This window comes from Nelumbo lutea, chromosome 5, assembly GCF_056320005.1.
Source record: "Nelumbo lutea isolate HS-2025 chromosome 5, American lotus-T2T, whole genome shotgun sequence".
Classification (NCBI taxonomy): domain Eukaryota; kingdom Viridiplantae; phylum Streptophyta; class Magnoliopsida; order Proteales; family Nelumbonaceae; genus Nelumbo; species Nelumbo lutea.
Genome location: NC_142688.1, coordinates 60,893,263 through 60,910,438, shown reverse-complemented (window position 1 = coordinate 60,910,438; position 17,176 = coordinate 60,893,263). Strand labels below are relative to the sequence as shown.

General features: G+C 35.3%; 1 protein-coding gene and 1 long non-coding RNA gene across 3 annotated transcripts; one reads left to right on the top strand and one right to left on the bottom strand.

Moving 5' to 3' along the window:
• Positions 1–1,275: 1,275 nt before the first annotated feature.
• Positions 1,276–4,833, bottom strand: LOC148852675 (uncharacterized). 2 transcript variants are annotated; one of them, XR_016099144.1, is made up of 4 exons: positions 4,582–4,833; positions 4,414–4,486; positions 2,600–2,680; positions 1,276–1,722 (listed from the first exon to the last, which is right to left on the bottom strand). It is a non-coding gene; the product is annotated as an uncharacterized LOC148852675 (long non-coding RNA). The 2 variants fall into 2 exon arrangements; XR_016099145.1 differs by lacking the exon at positions 4,414–4,486.
• A 3,591-nt stretch (positions 4,834–8,424) lies between these two features.
• LOC148852674 (uncharacterized) lies at positions 8,425–9,871 on the top strand. Its single transcript, XM_088946063.1, has 4 exons — positions 8,425–8,616; positions 8,726–8,929; positions 9,127–9,333; positions 9,537–9,871. The coding sequence occupies exons 1-4, from the start codon at positions 8,608–8,610 to the stop codon at positions 9,588–9,590; spliced, it is 474 nt and encodes a 157-aa protein (XP_088802189.1). The 5' UTR covers positions 8,425–8,607; the 3' UTR covers positions 9,591–9,871.
• The last annotated feature ends 7,305 nt before the right edge of the window (positions 9,872–17,176 follow it).

Sequence of the window (17,176 nt, the reverse complement as noted above, 5' to 3'; positions counted from 1 at the left end):
AAAATGGAATTGAAAAAATCACATTAAACTTGAAACAAAATAGTATAATAAAATTGGAAATAAAAATTCATATACCAATAATAATAATAATAATAATTTATTATTGTTATTATTTTAAATGGTTATAATATCATTTGATCATAATTGAGAGACTTGTAGAGTTTTAGTGTAGTACTATTGTAAACACTTAGACTCATAGGGATAACTCAAACTCAACACTTATACTCAAACTTTCTTAACTTAACATTTAGGGGGGTTCTTTTTTTGGATTTGGAGAGGGGGGGGGGGGAAGTTGGTCAATGGGATTTTGGTTCCTATTGACCAAGAATCTCATGTTCTTTTTTCAACTTTATATAGGGATCAGGGAAAGTTTTTTTCCTACGTATCACTTACCCAAGAAAGTGATACCCATCTCCTAGGTGGGTAAATAACTTTCCCACATAAGGGGAAAGTTGCCAATACTTGAATGGGACAAAAAATATTATTTTAATAATGGATTTCTATAACTAAACTGGTCATTGCCTTATTTACCTGAGTAATAAAATAACACGGGTAAATGCACTTACCTACCTGGGTAAGTGTTTCACAAGAAAAACTTACCCAGATAATTGTATTTACTCGTGTAAGTAACTTACCGAAAAGTGAATGGGGCCTTAGATATATTACAAGTTACAATGTGAAGGGATACCGAGAGAGGGAGAAGACACTCATAGGTTTTTACAAAGAGGAAATGTTATAAGGAATTTTTCTATGACCCCCACCATCCCCTAATGACCCCTAATGTTATAAGCTTTTAGAGAGATTCCTCCTTATCCAATGCCTTGTTTTGAGGTGTTGTCTTATCTAATCATACTATTCAGGATTATATCTATTACTCTTACAAAATTTTATTGCTGATGATAAGAGGGAATCCTTTTTTTTCTTATTTGTTGGTAACTCTACTTTTTTTGGGTCATTGTGGCTATTTCTATATTGCAAACGGATGGACATGAGATTGTCCGTGTTAGATTTTCTACCAGATTCTTTACGCCCATCATTTATTCTTTTGCCTAGTTGAAGAATCATTTAAGAGAGTTGTTGTATTATGTTAGGGAGTTTTTCTTGTAAATATTATTGGAATGATTCGAATAGAGTCTGGAAGATATGTTCTTTTGGCTGTGTTTGGTTGGAGTACGTAGAATGCAAAACAAGAATGGTTGGTTCATGTGAGTGCAAAGTGGTTCAAGATTTACACATCCACTTTGCACTCAGTTCATTTGTTTTGAAAGATGCAAATAAGAATACAATTTTTGTGGATGTTTGGCATTTCCATCAATGCAAATATAATTGTTCCTTGCTACCAAATGGTGTTCCAGCTACTCCCACCATTAAACAAATATAAAAATTAACAGACCATTAAATAAATATAAAAAATAACAAAAATCCTTTTGTTAGAGACTTCTTTATGAAATTACAGAATCTAGCAAATCTCTTGCTGAGTGCAGTTTTGAAAGTAAGAGTAGGCTCAACTTCTTCTGGTTCTGTTGAAAGTGTACTTCTGTTGAAATACAAGGGCAGACATAAGAGCTATAGCTTGATCTGGTTCCAGATCATCCAGTTGGTTTTCAAACAAACACTTGTGCATATCAACTCTTCCCCAGAATAAATTTCACATGGAACACGTCCCTTGATCTGAATTACAAGATCAGCATCTATGCAGCCAATTTCCTTCGGTAAATCAATCTGCAAAAGCATTAATATGTTATAAAAACTTCAGTTACCATGTATCATTGCTTCTAAGATGATTTCACACTAGACATGATATAAATATGAACACCATTTTCTACCAGATTAGCTGTGGGCATAAGAATGCAGGCAACAAGTGTTCTAGGAGATAACTAACATTTTAACTTCCACAAGGATATTGGGTAATATGAATATGTTTTTCACTCTTCTTACCCAACAATCAAGGTTGATGGGTTGCCTTCCACAACTAGCTTCTTCATATTGAAACCATAAAAATCTAAACAAAGACATCATACTGAAGTAGGAACTCAATTACAAGTACTTGTCAATCTATATGCATCGGCATAAATTTATTTGACAAAGTGTAAAATGAAAAATAGGACCCATTTCACATTTCCATGCCTAAAATGCTCTTCTACTTCATTTTTAACAGCCCAATAGACCAAGATGCTTACCAAACAGTCTTGGTCTTTAAAGACAAGCTCCAAAAAGCTCATTATGTCTTTTGGCCGGCTGGGCTATCGAAAGATCTACTAAAAAAGAATTGCAAAACAGCCTCTATGATTTTGATGCAGGAGATTCCCCAGGTAAGAACCACTACAAAATTAGTAGGTCCCAATTACAATGCATGTATAAACAAGTCAAACAAAAATTCCATTTCTGAATACAAATGATTACTAGAATTCAAAACTAAATTTTTTTTGCCACCTCCATGCCTGTGCAATGGATGCCCTAAAAAGAGATTAGTTGTTCTTCAGATTATACATGGTTCTTCAAAGAAATACATTTTCTCATACATACATACAATCTTTCTCCCATATAACATACTTTTATTGGTTATATACACATATATAATAGAGGAAGTTAGACATACCCGGAAGACATCATCCAGAGGAAACCTTTCTGTTTTCCCAGACAGCAAGCTTGGCCGAACTTCTATGACAAGTACCTCCCACTGGACCAAATTTCACAAAATGAACAATGTTATGCAAAAGAACATTGCTAAACAGCACTAGAGAATAAGTTATGAGAATGTCAGTAATATAAATGAACATGAAAGCTTAAAAAATAAGAAATCCGATGCAAATGAATTGTGTGGGTTAAAATAATAAAAGAAGTAAATAAGAATAATAGAAAATCCAGACCTATAACAAACTTCCCTGAAACGTTATTGAAAATGGCTTGACAACTGGAACTGCACAACTTTAAATTGAGGATACCAGACTCCATTAACAGTAACAGGGATGTGTATTGTATTTCTTCTCTAATTAATGAAGTCCATAATTCATCACCATCATCATCCAAGCCTTATTACAACCATATCAGGGTTCGACTATGATATGGGAAAAATATGATATCTGAAAAACTTCTGACCAGTCAACCGAAATCATAAACATGGTAGCCAATTAGGTGTTACTTATCAAAACTCACGGGTGGGTTTTGATTGGTCAAAACTCTTCCTATACCGTATCTTTTCCGCATCATAGATTTTCCCAGACAAAAAACATGTACAACAAGTTGCTGTATACAGGGGTATAAACAATCAATATACATATAATCCTAAAACCCCACATCCTGCTTTACAAAAAGATTATCATATACAAAAAAGGAATTAAAATTTCTCTCCCTGAATGGTTTGTTCGTAGTAAGCCAAGAAAACAATTTCCCCAAGATTTTCTGGTATGCTGTGTCTACTGAGCTGCTCTTGTTTTTGAAAATCCTTGCATTTCTCCTTCCATACACCAAGAAACTGCTGCAAGAGCAATTTTCCACACCACCTTTCCCCTCTTAGTTAGACCTCTCCAGCTTTGTATAAAATCCACCACCGATTCTGGAATACAAGTTTTCACCTCAAATAATTTCCATATCTTTGACCAAGTCCCATGGGAAAATCTGCAATGTAACATTAGATGGCTAACTGACTCAACCTACCACTCACATAAAACGCAATTAGGGGACTCCAGATACATACTCTTCCTGATCAAGTTGTCCCTGGTTAAAATTATGTTTAGATAGGTAGTTCAAACGAAGGAAGCTACCTTTGAAGGGGCATTATTACACCAAACAATATTTACCGGAATGGCCTGATCCTCTGTTCTGGAAATGTAATTGTAGGAAGACTAGACAATAAAAGCTCCAGACTTGGGAAATGTAATTCCCAAGAGCAGCCCAGCCCCTTCGAAAGTGAGAAAAACCCTCCAACACCAAACGTTCCAATGCACTTAATCAATCAAAAAGAATACGAAAATGATCCTCACACTTATCAGTCAAACTAAACAAGAATAAATCAACAGACAAGCAATAACTCTAGCATTCTTCCAAAAAAAAAACAGACAAGCAAGAATTTATTCTTCACTCTCTAGCATTCTTTTCAGCCTGTAATTGGTCGGATTAACGACTCTTTTTTTTGGCAACGACTCTTTAATTTCAATTTGCAAGGGATAACACCATCGTATTGAAAGAAACAGTACCAACATAGAACCAATTGCATCCAAAACAGACTGAAATATGTCAAAACATAAAGCTAGGCATCCTAATTAGTAATTAGAAGGAGATGACATAATCTGGTGCCAAGTATGGAGTAGAGGCCCCTGTTTGTGTCTCAGAGAAGAGAAGTAAGATGAGGTAGAAGGCAGAATGCAGTCAATGGAAAAATGGAAGTAGATAGCAAGGTAGATGGAACATTACCCAGAAATAAAGAGGTTAGGACTCTCTCTTAAAACAGAAAATCCAACAAATGGAAAAATGGATGGAACACGACCTAAAAACGAAGAGGTTAGGATTCTCTCAGAGGAAAACTGAACAAACAACAAAGTAGAGTGAAGGAAATCGGAAAGTGAAGGTAGATCGGATTACCTCTATGAAAACGAAGGCAGTTCAGAGTCGTTCTACTCCGTTTCTCCTCTATCTACACCGTTTCTACACAGTCGCTCGCAGCTACCTTTGGCTCGCAGTTCAGAGTGGCTCGCCGTTCTCTTCTGTCTCTATTTTTCTTCGAGGGTTTTGGAGAAAAAAACTCAAAACACCACAATACCTATTTACTTCGACCGACGAATCGACGATAAGAACAAAATTTTCTTTTCTTTTTAGAAAGCAATATTTTGTCCTACTTTCAATACAAATATAAAAAAATATATATATAAATTTGCATCGAAAATGATGCATTTTTTAAACCTAACCAAACGGATGCAAATTTGAACCGAAGTACAAATTTGCAACGATTCAGATTTGCACTCCAACCAAACGCAGCCTTATATTAAGTCCTAAAAAAGTAAAATTATGACACAGAGAACACTAGGACTTGATGATCTTTCCCTTTTTAACTCTTCATAGCAATCTTATTCTTTGGAGATTCACTTGATGATTGATAAATGCCCAACGGATCTCATTCCAATCTTTAATTCCTTAAATGGTTTGTCGAACATTTTACCTCAATAGGATTAATTTGATAATCTACACACTTAACATTACTCATTAGTACTCTCAATGAATTTATTATCATCAAAATACGTAGAGTTAATAGCTATAAACCATTCATTCCCCCACTATGATAGTCACAATCTTTTCAAATTAGAGAATCAAAGAAGCTGCCAAGCTTGTAAGTGAGTCTACTTTAGCAATTACCTCTCCCTAGACAGGGAAGATATATATATTTACCCTCCTAAATTGGGACATTAAGTAATTTGCCCTTTATGGTAGGGTACAAGATTGACACTTCTCACCACATATCCTCCTTCAAGTTGTTTCATGATAGATTCTAAATCTTGCTATTATATTTGTTATATAACATAAGATATATATTTTATATTTTATAAAATTTAATTTGTGGCTTATGATCATTCCTTTTTCCTACTTAAAACAATGATCCAAATTTTTTGGGGTGCACAAATAAAAAATGTTCATAGAAAAGATTTAATACATCAAATTTCATACTCCCATTTGGTTTATAGGATTTATTTTATACAATTTGTGCATAAATAGAGTGAGCCTGGATCTCCTACAAGAAAATTCTTTGCATAGAAAACATCCTACCACACATAGCCTGGATTTCCTTGTCTTTTCCTTCATTTCCCTACCTTTTCCTTCAAACCAAACATAGCCTTAGGGTTTGAGGGATGTATAGCCCCATAAAAAAAAAAAAGGAAAAATCTTGATTAGTATCTTGTACTTTGGGCCTAGTTCTACTTTGGTCCCCAAATGTTAAAATGCGACAATTCAGTGCCCGAACTTTTAAAACATGTCAATCTAGTACCTTCTGTTAATGGTCCATTAGTTATGTGTTGTGCGATTTAAGACTTTTGAAAATATCAAAATTATCCTTGAAAGTTCAGGTTTTAAAAATGTGTCATTGTAGTACCTTCCGTTGGGGTGGCCACTAGTTGCGAGCTATTTGAGCTCAGCTCGTGAAAATCTTGGCTCCATTTGGTTTAAACTAGGGTTGTTCACAGGTCAGGTTGGGTCAGTTTACTGAGATTTTTTCAACCATCCCGACCTGGTCGGGTTACCTAAAATTGAAACCAAAATTGACCCTATGTTAAGCAAAATCAACCTAGTTGGTTTGAGTCGGGTTGGGTTGGTTTGGATCGGTTTTGGCTCTAAGTTCAACCATGCTTGAGAGTTAAATTATATTAGAGATTGTGCTTGAGTTGAGGGGCTAAGGGGGGTGGACCAAGTTAGAATAGAAGCTATCAAGAAAATAGAAAGTCAAACTGTATTAGAGAAAGAAGACTGAAATTTGTATATTTCAAGAAACCTTATAATCTAAGTAAAAAAGAACACCTAATTATAATCCTTTGATTCTTTTCTTTAAACTTTTCCAATAAAATTCCTTGTATAGTTGACTTACCATACTTGCCATTAATGTCATTCCTAACTAGAAGACTAGAAAGTAAGTTAGGTTGTAACTAGGATAGAGACAACTTAATTAAGTAGGAACTCAGTAGGTTGTAACTACTAACTATTAAGTCGGTTCGGTTCGGGTTGGTTTCGGTTTTCATGTGTGAAAACTGAAACCGACCCGAACCATTGGTTTATAATTTTTTACAACCCAAAACCGACCGGTATTGAAGAAAACCCGACCAACTCAGGTTGGGTCGGTCTGGGTTAGTCGGTTTGGTCGAGTTGGGTCTTCTTATGAACAATCCTAGTTTAAACCGAGCTTCGAGCCAACCTTGAGCCCTATATATAGGCTTGTTTGCTAACTGAGTCGAGTTCGAGCCTACTGAAGCTCGGCTTGTAAGGGCTCGCAAGCCTAATTGATCCTAGTATAATAAATAAATAATTTTTTATTATATACATACATACATACAACTCAGGGGCTAATGAAACTATTTTAATAAAATTCAACTGTCTCAATTCCTGAACGATTGCATAAAAAACTCGAGTTCCTTTTGGATTTCCTTCTTGATCAATGACAACTATTGCATTGTCATCATATCATATTATGATACCGTTGTCAAGTTTGAGTTCTTTACATGTACGTACGATTATAGCTCTAATCACTTCAGATTTTTCTAGAGGCATATTGGACACTACTTTGATTACAACAACAATAACGTCACCAATATGAGCATATCGACGATTACTAGCTCCTATGATTTGAATACACATCAATTCTCAAGCCCTGTTGTTGTCCGCTACATTGAAATGGGTGTGAGGTTGAATCATATTTTTCATACATACATACATACATACATAATATTTTTATTATATATGTATAATAATAAATTGTACACATACATACATATATACAATAAATAACTTATTATATATAATAATATTTAGTTTTTATATACAATAAAAAAATATATATATAATTTTTATTTTTTAGAAAAAGCTTGACTTGCAATCAAGCTCGAGCCAAGCCGAGATCGAACTTGCAAGATTTTGAGCCAAGCTGAACTCGACCTTTTAAGTTTTTGAACCAAATTGAGCTCGAACTCGAGCCTAACACTATTTCAACAACACAAGCTCAAATAATAAAATATCCGGCTTAACTTGACTCGAATCCACCCCTACTTTAAATTGGCACGTTTTGAAGCATTTAGGATCAAAATCGCACTAGGCCCAAATTACAAGTAAAAAAAAAACTGGCTATAATGATACCATGAACCTTGTGTTGACCAGATAAACTAGTTCAACCGAACACACTCGAGTTTGCCCATCTTTACTTTATCTTACGAGCATACACGAGAGATAAAAAAAGGCTATTTCCAGTCTTGGGGAGTTAGGGTTTGGGGGATGTCAGATGTGTAGCCAAAAAAAAAAAATAAAAGAAAACTGGCTATAATGACACCTTGAACCTTGTTTTAATCAGATTCACTGGTTCAACCGGTCTTACCAAAAAAGACATTCCAGTTTGCCCCTCTCTACTCCCACCTTTACCTTGTCTTACGAGCATACACGAGAGAAAAAAGATAAAAAAAAAAGAAAAGAAAAGGCTATTTCCAGTCTTGAGATGCGAGAAAACTTTATTTACCGGCAAGAGATCATCGAGATGAGAGACATATCAGCAACACGGCGACAGACAAAAAGCAAAAGCAACTATCAAAAGCAAAAGTGAAAAGTTGAACTGTTGAAGATTGGAAGGACGGACCTCCAACCCCGCTTCCCTCTTTCACTTTCTGCAGAGTCTAAGAATTCTAAACTCCCCTCTACTGTTGTATTTCATTGGGTACAGTTTACATTTTCTTTGGGTTCCCAGAATCTCTCCTTTTAAAGTCTTCGCTTTTGTATAAATTCCCACGTCCACGTCCCACCATAAATAACAAAAGACACTCTTTTTGTGTTGAGTTGAGCTCTATAAGTCTACCTCCATCTTTTGACTACTTTCACTCAGGCCAATATCGTCTGCACTTCCTCTTGCAACCACCATCACAAACAATGGATTTTGTAAGTAGAAGCAACAATCCCATGAATTACCCACCACCCGTTTTCTTCCATTTTTCTTGATTCTTATTCAATATCTTCTTATTTTCTTGATTGTTCTTTGTTTGTTTAGGAACACAGAAGAAGCCACATTCCAGCATTTGGGAACTGGGACTACACAGATGATCTCCCAGTCACACAGTGTTTTCAGTCAGCTACGCAAGCTGGGTTGCTTTGCTATAGCGCCTCGTATGAACGAGATCTATACGTTATTGGCGATTTGTATGGCCACGATGATCTAGAGAAGCCACCCAGATCTCTTGTTGTTCCTCTCAAGGTCGGTAGCTAAATTCAAACATAGACTTTCTTTTTAATTTCTTTCCAAATGAGTGCTGTTTTTTGATTTCTTATTCTTAAATTAGCATAAACGAATGCTCAGATCTCTTCTGTGTATATATGTATGGTTAATGGAAGAAAAAGCAACTGATCATGGTGGGAATCATACTGACTGAGAGGAATTAATGTAAAATGCAGACAAAGGGAACTGAAGAACGTTATACACAGCATGTTAACCAACAGAAAAAACAAGGTAGGGTCTATGACATGACAGAAACGCCATTGAAACAACAACCACCTTATCTTCACTCGCTATCATCACTACCACCACCCAGGGCTCCTAAACCTGTTGACGAAGATTTATACAGAATATCACCTGATCTCCTCTACAGCAAGCCTAAGAGGGTAAGTTGCCGGCCCCCACCCTTTCATTCTTCTTCTTCTTCCTCCTCTCCTCCTCCTCCTGCTATTATATATTATAATTATTAGTTTTAATTTTGTTGTTGTTGTTCTATATATTGGGTTTGAGTTTTATTTCTTATTTTTCAGGTTTCCATGTGATTTATATATTTTGTCATTATTTATTTGTCCCTTTTTTTTTTTTGCAGAAAAGGATGTTTGAGTTCTTCTCAAGCTGCTTACTGCCCACTTGTGTTGTGTGAATATGTTTGTAAAGCTTTCCAAGCTAGAATACCACTGGAGTTGTATACAAAGAGAAAAGTATAGTGTTTAGGGTGATTTGTGAACCATTGAAAGGAAAATGAGAAGGCAGAGTTTTATTTTAATATCATTTGACTTAGTGCTTTGGTTTTTTAATGCTTTTTTTTGGCGGTTTTTTAATGTACAACGCACTTGATAATGCGCTTCCACAAAGGCAGAGTTTTATTTTGATGTCTTATGCTTGATTTTGATATTGAAACTTGAAAGTATGCTTTGCCGATTACTGATGATTTTTTCTAATTTATTTGTAATCTTCTAAGGGAGGATGTTATGTAATATTGGAGTTTCATGCAATGGTATCAGCGTTAGGGTTTTCAAGAAAAGAAAAAAAAGATATTGATGACCTTTTTTTTTTTTTTGCTGCAAAAAAGATATTAGTTGATGACTTGAAAGCAGGGAAAAGTGATGTAACTAGGGTTTTAGAAAGTCACTTATTCATAACCTAATATAATATATTAAGGGTCCATTTGGTTGTTGGTTGAAATCAGAATTGGAATTGGAACCGGAATCAGAATCCCTTCATATGATCTATTCCCCTCATCTATTTAGTTTTTAGACTCGAATTGAAATCAGAATTAGAATTAGTTGGAATAGATTGTTATTCCTAGGGGAGAGGAGGGAATGACTATTTACTCAAATGGAGAAATGCCATTCCACCACGAATGAGAATAGAATTCCAATTTCAACCAACCAAACAGCTAGAATCGGAATGAAGTCTACACTTCTATTCTTACAAACCAAACAGACTCTTAAGAAAAGTGAGAGTTCCCAAAACAGAAATTGAAAGGTTGTGATTATCAATAAAAGAAAAATGAAAAGTAGTTGGCATAAGGCAAAGTTGATCATTTAAACCTTCGTATGGTAGGGTCTAAAGCAACAGTCCTAAAAGTAAACAATCTGAAATTACTGCATGTGCTTTTAGCTTTAAGAGAGAATGCACAGTTTTGATATAAAGAAATTAAGCATAAGTCCTTATAAAACCTACTTTTCTTTCTCTTTTGCTGTAACTTAATAGTATAATAACTTTACAATGTCGAAGGCAAAGGTATCACTTTTTATCCGGTCCAGATTTACTGATGACCACAACATATTGTTGGCCACGTTTACTCAGCCTCAGCCGCACATATGAAACATCAGTTGTGTTGTGGTCACGGATATTCTCACCGAGCGGTTAAATGAGTGTGACCAGCAATGTTTTGTGGTGAACAGATCCAGCAAACTCCTTTTTATCATATGAAAGACACTACGTGCTTAGAAAAAATAAAGAGGAAAGAGTAATTAAAGGTAATCATGTCTCAAGGCATGCATGTCTAACGCTGTACGCTATATATATATATATATATATATTTTTTTTTTTTCCATTGTGAGGAGTAACATAATTAATGAGAAAGAAATAAAAAATAAAAAAAGCAGAAAGAAGAATTTGTCTATCCTGCAAACCTTTGTCATTGGTGTTGTTTGTATGGTGGTGTTATGATGAATGCATCTTCTTCTATGATATTAGTATGGTGTCCAGCTCAGCAGCCCCTCTTCACTCTTAGATTTCTCTAAATTTTCTCCATTTTCTCCAACTTTTAAAACATAAAAGTAAATTGATAGACATTATTAACTCGATTATCATGAGTTTCTTTTAACCAAGTGGAGAAATCTGTTGCTAAAACAAAAAAATCCCAAGATGCAATACATGCATTTTGTACACCCTTTAGCAACAGATAACCTGTCGGTATAAGTTTTACTAATATACCTATTCGTCGGTGAAGATTTCACAAATGCTTTTTTTTTTTTTTTTCATGTGTTTTAGGGATAGTTGTTTTGCAAAATTATTGATGATGTGTCATTAGTATATCTATACTGATAGATGTAGCCGTTGGTAAAGGGACTAGAATATTTTTTATCCGTAGGTGTAAATTTACCAACGGTTGTGTACGTTGGAAAAAACCTTTTTACTCTATATGTTTTCAAAATTTTTATGATGTTTTTTTTATGTTTATTAGCAACAAAAGAACCATTGGTATAGCTTTTACCAATAGAGGCAAGTGTTGGTACATATTGCAATAGTGATGGTTTCTTCCATCGATATAGCGACTATTTACATAGAATTAGTGATGAGTTGGTTTGTCAATATATGCCACCCTTTTGAGATTATTCCTTTCCAATTAGTGGTTTTTTCTCCCTATTTCTTCTTTTAGAAACAAGTATTTTAAGCAAAGCATCATCTTCTTAATCATATATGCAAATAAATATACATGCAAAATTCATTTCATTAAAGCAAAAGTACACATAACCCTAAATATAAAAAAAATGCATGTTTAATTATCTAGTTTAAATAGTTTAAGTTGCAATGTATTCTAATAAGAGAAAAATCATCAAATAGAATTCTTAATTTTGGGCTATACATAAAATCAAATCATCAAATAGACAGAAGATGAAAGTGAATCAACCCTATCAAATTGGGTAGTAGCATAAATCATCACAAGAAAAATTTGTCCATGGCATTGTCTTAGAATCCTCATTGCAATAACAATGCACAAATGAGTGAACTATACCTTTTACAACCACTGATTCTAAGAATAAAAATATCTTCTGTTGCTATCAGATTAGGCATACTTGCACTTCTTCTATCTATTTTTTAATCAGTACATTGCTTTTATCTAGTTAGGCATGGAACCATACTGAATCTGCATTTCTTTGGAATATCTCAAGCAAGACAAAAAATGAAACTCAGTAACTTCACACCTTCCATGTTTAGAAGAAAATATAATATTTGGGCAAATCCCTTCTGATGTGGGGTGATTTGGCCCGACCTACTAATGAGAAGACACGTGGATGCGACCAGCTGACTGGACATTGACTTGACGCTTCCTACCACCTTAGCAGGACAGGTCACCTCAGGTATTTCAGGCACCTTGGCCAAAACCGAGGTCTATGTAGCTTGCGATGGCCCGACCTTACGAAGTGACACGTAGCCTACTTCTAGAAGCTGTCCAGCTGTCTCCAAGCTCTTTGGGATTGCGCTGCACGTCTGTAAGACTTATCCATATCCCGCCCGGATTGGACAAACTCGATAAGCCCTATCGGCTATCACAAAGTCCACCTCTTGGTCTGGAACGAACTCCTAAAAACACATGCTGAGGATCTCGGAGGTGTTTTGTGAGACCTACAACTGCTCACCTATATAAGGGCATCTACCTCAATGACACAAGGTACGTGCGATTATTTGCTCTGTACCTCACTAGCATACAAACACTTAGTTTGCACTGTGATATACTGACTTAAGCATTGGAGTGACCACATCGGGTGAGCCACCCCGAGTCCTCTGAGCATCCCTTCTATTGTAGTTCAACTGGCTAGCAAAGCAGACCGATGCTCGAGATGCCCTCAAGCTAGGAGCTTCCAGATCGTGCTCCATCAATTGGCGTTGTCTGTGGGAAATGCGACAAAAAGCTAATTTCTTACTTTTAATTACCTACTATTTTTTTGGCAAATTTTACTAAGGGCCTCATCAAGCACCAACAAGAGCGTTGAGATGATTGTCACTGGGGGACAAGCCCAACCAGCACTCAACCGTGAGACCCCATCAATAACCATCGGTCAGTTCACCATCCCCCTTACTCTTCCAGGTGTTACAGTAGCCTAGAACTTGGTATTCCCTACTCAGTTAGTCAACGTACCTCTACCTAGCGTACCTCTGCTTCATGTGAGCACCGTTGTCCCAGTAGTAAAGCCCTCTGTGGTTCCTCCCTGGGGTCGGAACACAGCAGTTCCATGAGATTATGTAGAGTGTATAGATAATGCAACTCCACATGCAGCAGATCCAACAAATTTAGCAATACTAGTACCAACAACAACTTCCTTTGCTTTAATAGAACCAGAACCAGAACCAGCAGTGCATATGCCGGTCACCTCCCTGGGGTTTAGGGCCGTCTCGAGTCCCAACTCCTCCTTGGGAACCGACCCCACCTCGAGACTCAGCAACAGGTCAGCGTTCGTCACCACTGGGACAAGTAACCGACCAAAGAAACCAGCTATAGTGCAGCCACCAAAGCGACATGCAACAACGATTATGCAATGATCAACAACACCATCGTCATGACAACCAGTAAGTCAGCAATCGACAACTCAACGTGAGGGGTGAGGATCCAGTTCGGGACCCATCCTATCACCCTAGTCAACAAGATCTAGCCTGTGTTCATGAGAGTGTCAGTAACACAAAATCAGCCTCCTCCTCCTCATCCTCGTGGCAGCGTCCGGGATTGGGAAAACACTTGCATTGAGACTCAGGCCCAAACCAAGGTGAATAACATGAATAGTGTGAAGCAGCAAAGAAGAGATGTCGTTGTCGCACATTCCGCACCTTGATAACCCTGCATTTTGATGCCTTAAGGGCATCAATTCAAGGGTATTTTCAGCCTTAGAGTAGTCAAAGTGTACCATTTTTCTAGTTAAAATCAATTATGTGACCTCTAAGGGTCTCTGTGAAAATTATGTAGAAAACTGGGAAGTTTTCTACCCAGTTTTCTAGGCTGAAGTGTAGTTTTTCAGAAACTGGTGTGAAGACCAATTGAGAGAGGGGTGTTTTTGTAATGAACTGAGGACAAGAGGGCACCTCCTATCTGCTAAACCTAGTTGGCGCCCATCCTATTGTATTACCATGCTCCCCTCTCCTTAGCAAACCCTAGGGGGCTTTTTTCACCTAATCTTTTCACTCTTAGCAAACCCTAACCTCCCTTAGGTGTTCAATCTCCACCCTCCACCTATTTTAATCTCAACCACTCATTTTAGGGCTCTCCTTTGTAGCCTTTAAACCCTAGGGCACCACCTATTCTGCTAATCCTCACCATTCAGCCCCTCTCCTTTATAGCTTTTTAATTAATTAATTTTATATTTCTGCAACTCCCCTTTGTGTTCTCTTGTCCAGATCTAAGAAAATATTAATTTTCCCTCGCTTCCCTATGGATATGACCCATTCTCACCATTTACTACGTTTGTAGTTGTTGTGAGAAATGGAAAAATTATAAATGTTTAAACTGGTATTCCAGAGTGATTAATGACGCGCTTCCGGACACACCAAGTTTTTAGCGCCACTGTCGGGGGAAGCACGGAGAAAAAATTTTATTTACTTTATCCGGATTTGTTTCCTTATTTTTTTATTTTTGTTTTGTTACTTGATCCGTTATCTCACTTTAATTCTTGTTTCTCTTTGATTCTGTAGGACGGAATAGCGAATGGTGGGGTACCAGAGCATTGCGGGACTACAGGAGAGAAGAGAAGAGATGAGAAATTGGATAGAGTTTCAGGTGTAGTTGTTCCATTTTAGTTGTTCCATTTTGTTTCTAGATCTATTCTTTCTTTATTTTAATTTCTTGTTTGATTTTGTTTTGCTTTATTAGGTTTGTGTTTCTTTTTATTTCAGATTTAAAAAAAAAAAAACAAACAAAAAAATTTTTGTTTATTTCATTTTATTTTATTTCTTGCAGCATAATTTTCTTTTCTTTATTTTATTTTCGGATTAAATTTTAGATTCATTTTTTCTCTTTTATGTCAGATAAAGAAACAAAAAAATGAAATAAATAAAATTTCGTTTATTTTATTTTATTTTTGCAGCATATTTTTCTTTCGTTAATTTTATTTTCGTATTAATTTTTAGATTTGTATTTTTCTTTTATTAAAAAAACAAAAAAAATATAAATAAATAAAAAAAGTTCAGCATATTTTTTCTTTTGTTTATTTTATTTTTGGTTTATGTTTTTTAGATTTGTATTTTTTTCTTTTATTTTATCTATTTCTTGCATAATTTTCTTTTTGATCATTTTATTTTCAGTTTTATTTTTAGATTTGCAATTAGTTTGTTAGAATTTATTTTTGGTAGTTGTTAATTCTGTTTAGCACAATTAATTGTTTTTTTTTATTTTCTGTTTGCAATTATTATTCGTTGCCTTATTTAATTTCTTTTCTTTTACTCGTTTAATTGGATAATTAATTGCTAAATAGGAAATTGTTGAAATTTTCGAATTTGAGTTTAAATTTAAAATCTGAATTTAAATTTAAATTTTATTTAAAATCTGAATTCGAATTTCAAATTTCGAAATTTAAATTTAAATTTTCTTATTTCAAAAAAAAAATAAATAAATAAATCAATAAAAAAAATTAATTAATATTAAAAAAAATCTTTTTCATTTGCATTCCAACATTTATGGTTTCATATTCTAGAGCATGCATCATATGGGTTTATTTATTTTCTGAAATTATTGTTGTTAGTTGTGAATGTGTTGGGTGCTCTTTTTATTATTTTAATTGTTCCTTTTGCTTAGTTGTTTGCTTTATTCTTTTAGGTTTAATTGCTGAATTGCATCTTAGAAGTAATTGTTCATGCGTTGTAGTTACTTGCATTTGTTGTGTTTATTTTGCTTTTCCGTTAATCCATTTTAAGGGCACCCAACTTAAATAAGATAAGGTGGGAATTTCATCACCCTTCCTTGGCCCAAAAATCACCACCATTCACGTGCGGTTCACCCTAACACTAATTTAAAATCTGGATAGAAATATTTTTTAGGGAAGCCTCACAATTGGTTCAAAGGTGTGCTGTATTTTAGGGAATCTTGAAATTACTTTCCATAACCGGCGGTTGGTGTCTAAGGAAAGAGGTTAAACGACAATGCCTAAGCGGGTTTTGTGGTTACTTAATTAGGTCCTTGCGAGAGCAAGGGGAGCCTCCCACATCTCCACCTCTTACCTAGCTAACCTAAGGAAGTGGTGTAATTCCAAGTGAATGTAAAAGGATTCGCATTGTTTGAACCACTAGTTTACGAAACCCTAGGTCGTGTGCTTGACTTTTTTGCCTTTTAAAAAAATAATAAAAAAATGAAAAAAATGAAAAAAGAAAAAATTTTAAAAAATTCAAAATTGAATTTAAATTTTAGGAATTTAAATTTCAAAATCTGCATTTGAACTTAAAATTTGAATTAAAAAGATTAAAAAATCAAATTTGAGAATTTAAATTTCAAGATCTAAATTTGAAACTAAAATTCAAAATTTAAATTTCAAATTTCAAAAAAAAGAAGAAAAAGGGGGTTAAAATAAAATGAATTCAATGGCTGGAGTTTGTGGAATGAGAAATTACTTCCAACATGCGGCCCATAGATTTTTCCAACCCAATGCTAACCCATTCTCTATTCCATATAACCTTGGGTGGGAAAATCAACCCAACTTCAATTATAGGGCCTAAGTCCAAGAAAACCCCCTGCCAAATATGCACTCTCAATGGTTTGGAGCCCAAACCCACTGGGAGTACAATGAGTACCATGGGACTCAACCGGCTCAATCATGTCAAACCTACACATAGTCCCAATAATATCATCATTCATCTAACTCTATGGCCCAGCAATTTCAGAGGCCACAAGGGCAAAACCAATTCCAGGAGATGCATCTTAGGAACCAACCGGCCCAACCTTATCAAACTTACCCATAACCTCCTCAAGCACGTACAATAGATGACCAATTCATGCAAATTTAGTAGCTGATCCTAAAT

What these genes read in the sequence shown, in the direction of transcription:
- LOC148852674 (XM_088946063.1), top strand. An exon ending in CTCTTGTTGTTCCTCTCAAG is followed by an intron (nt 8,930 to 9,126) that starts GTCGGTAGCTAA and finishes TGTAAAATGCAG; the next exon opens with ACAAAGGGAACTGAAGAACG. An exon ending in TCTACAGCAAGCCTAAGAGG is followed by an intron (nt 9,334 to 9,536) that starts GTAAGTTGCCGG and finishes TTTTTTTTGCAG; the next exon opens with AAAAGGATGTTTGAGTTCTT.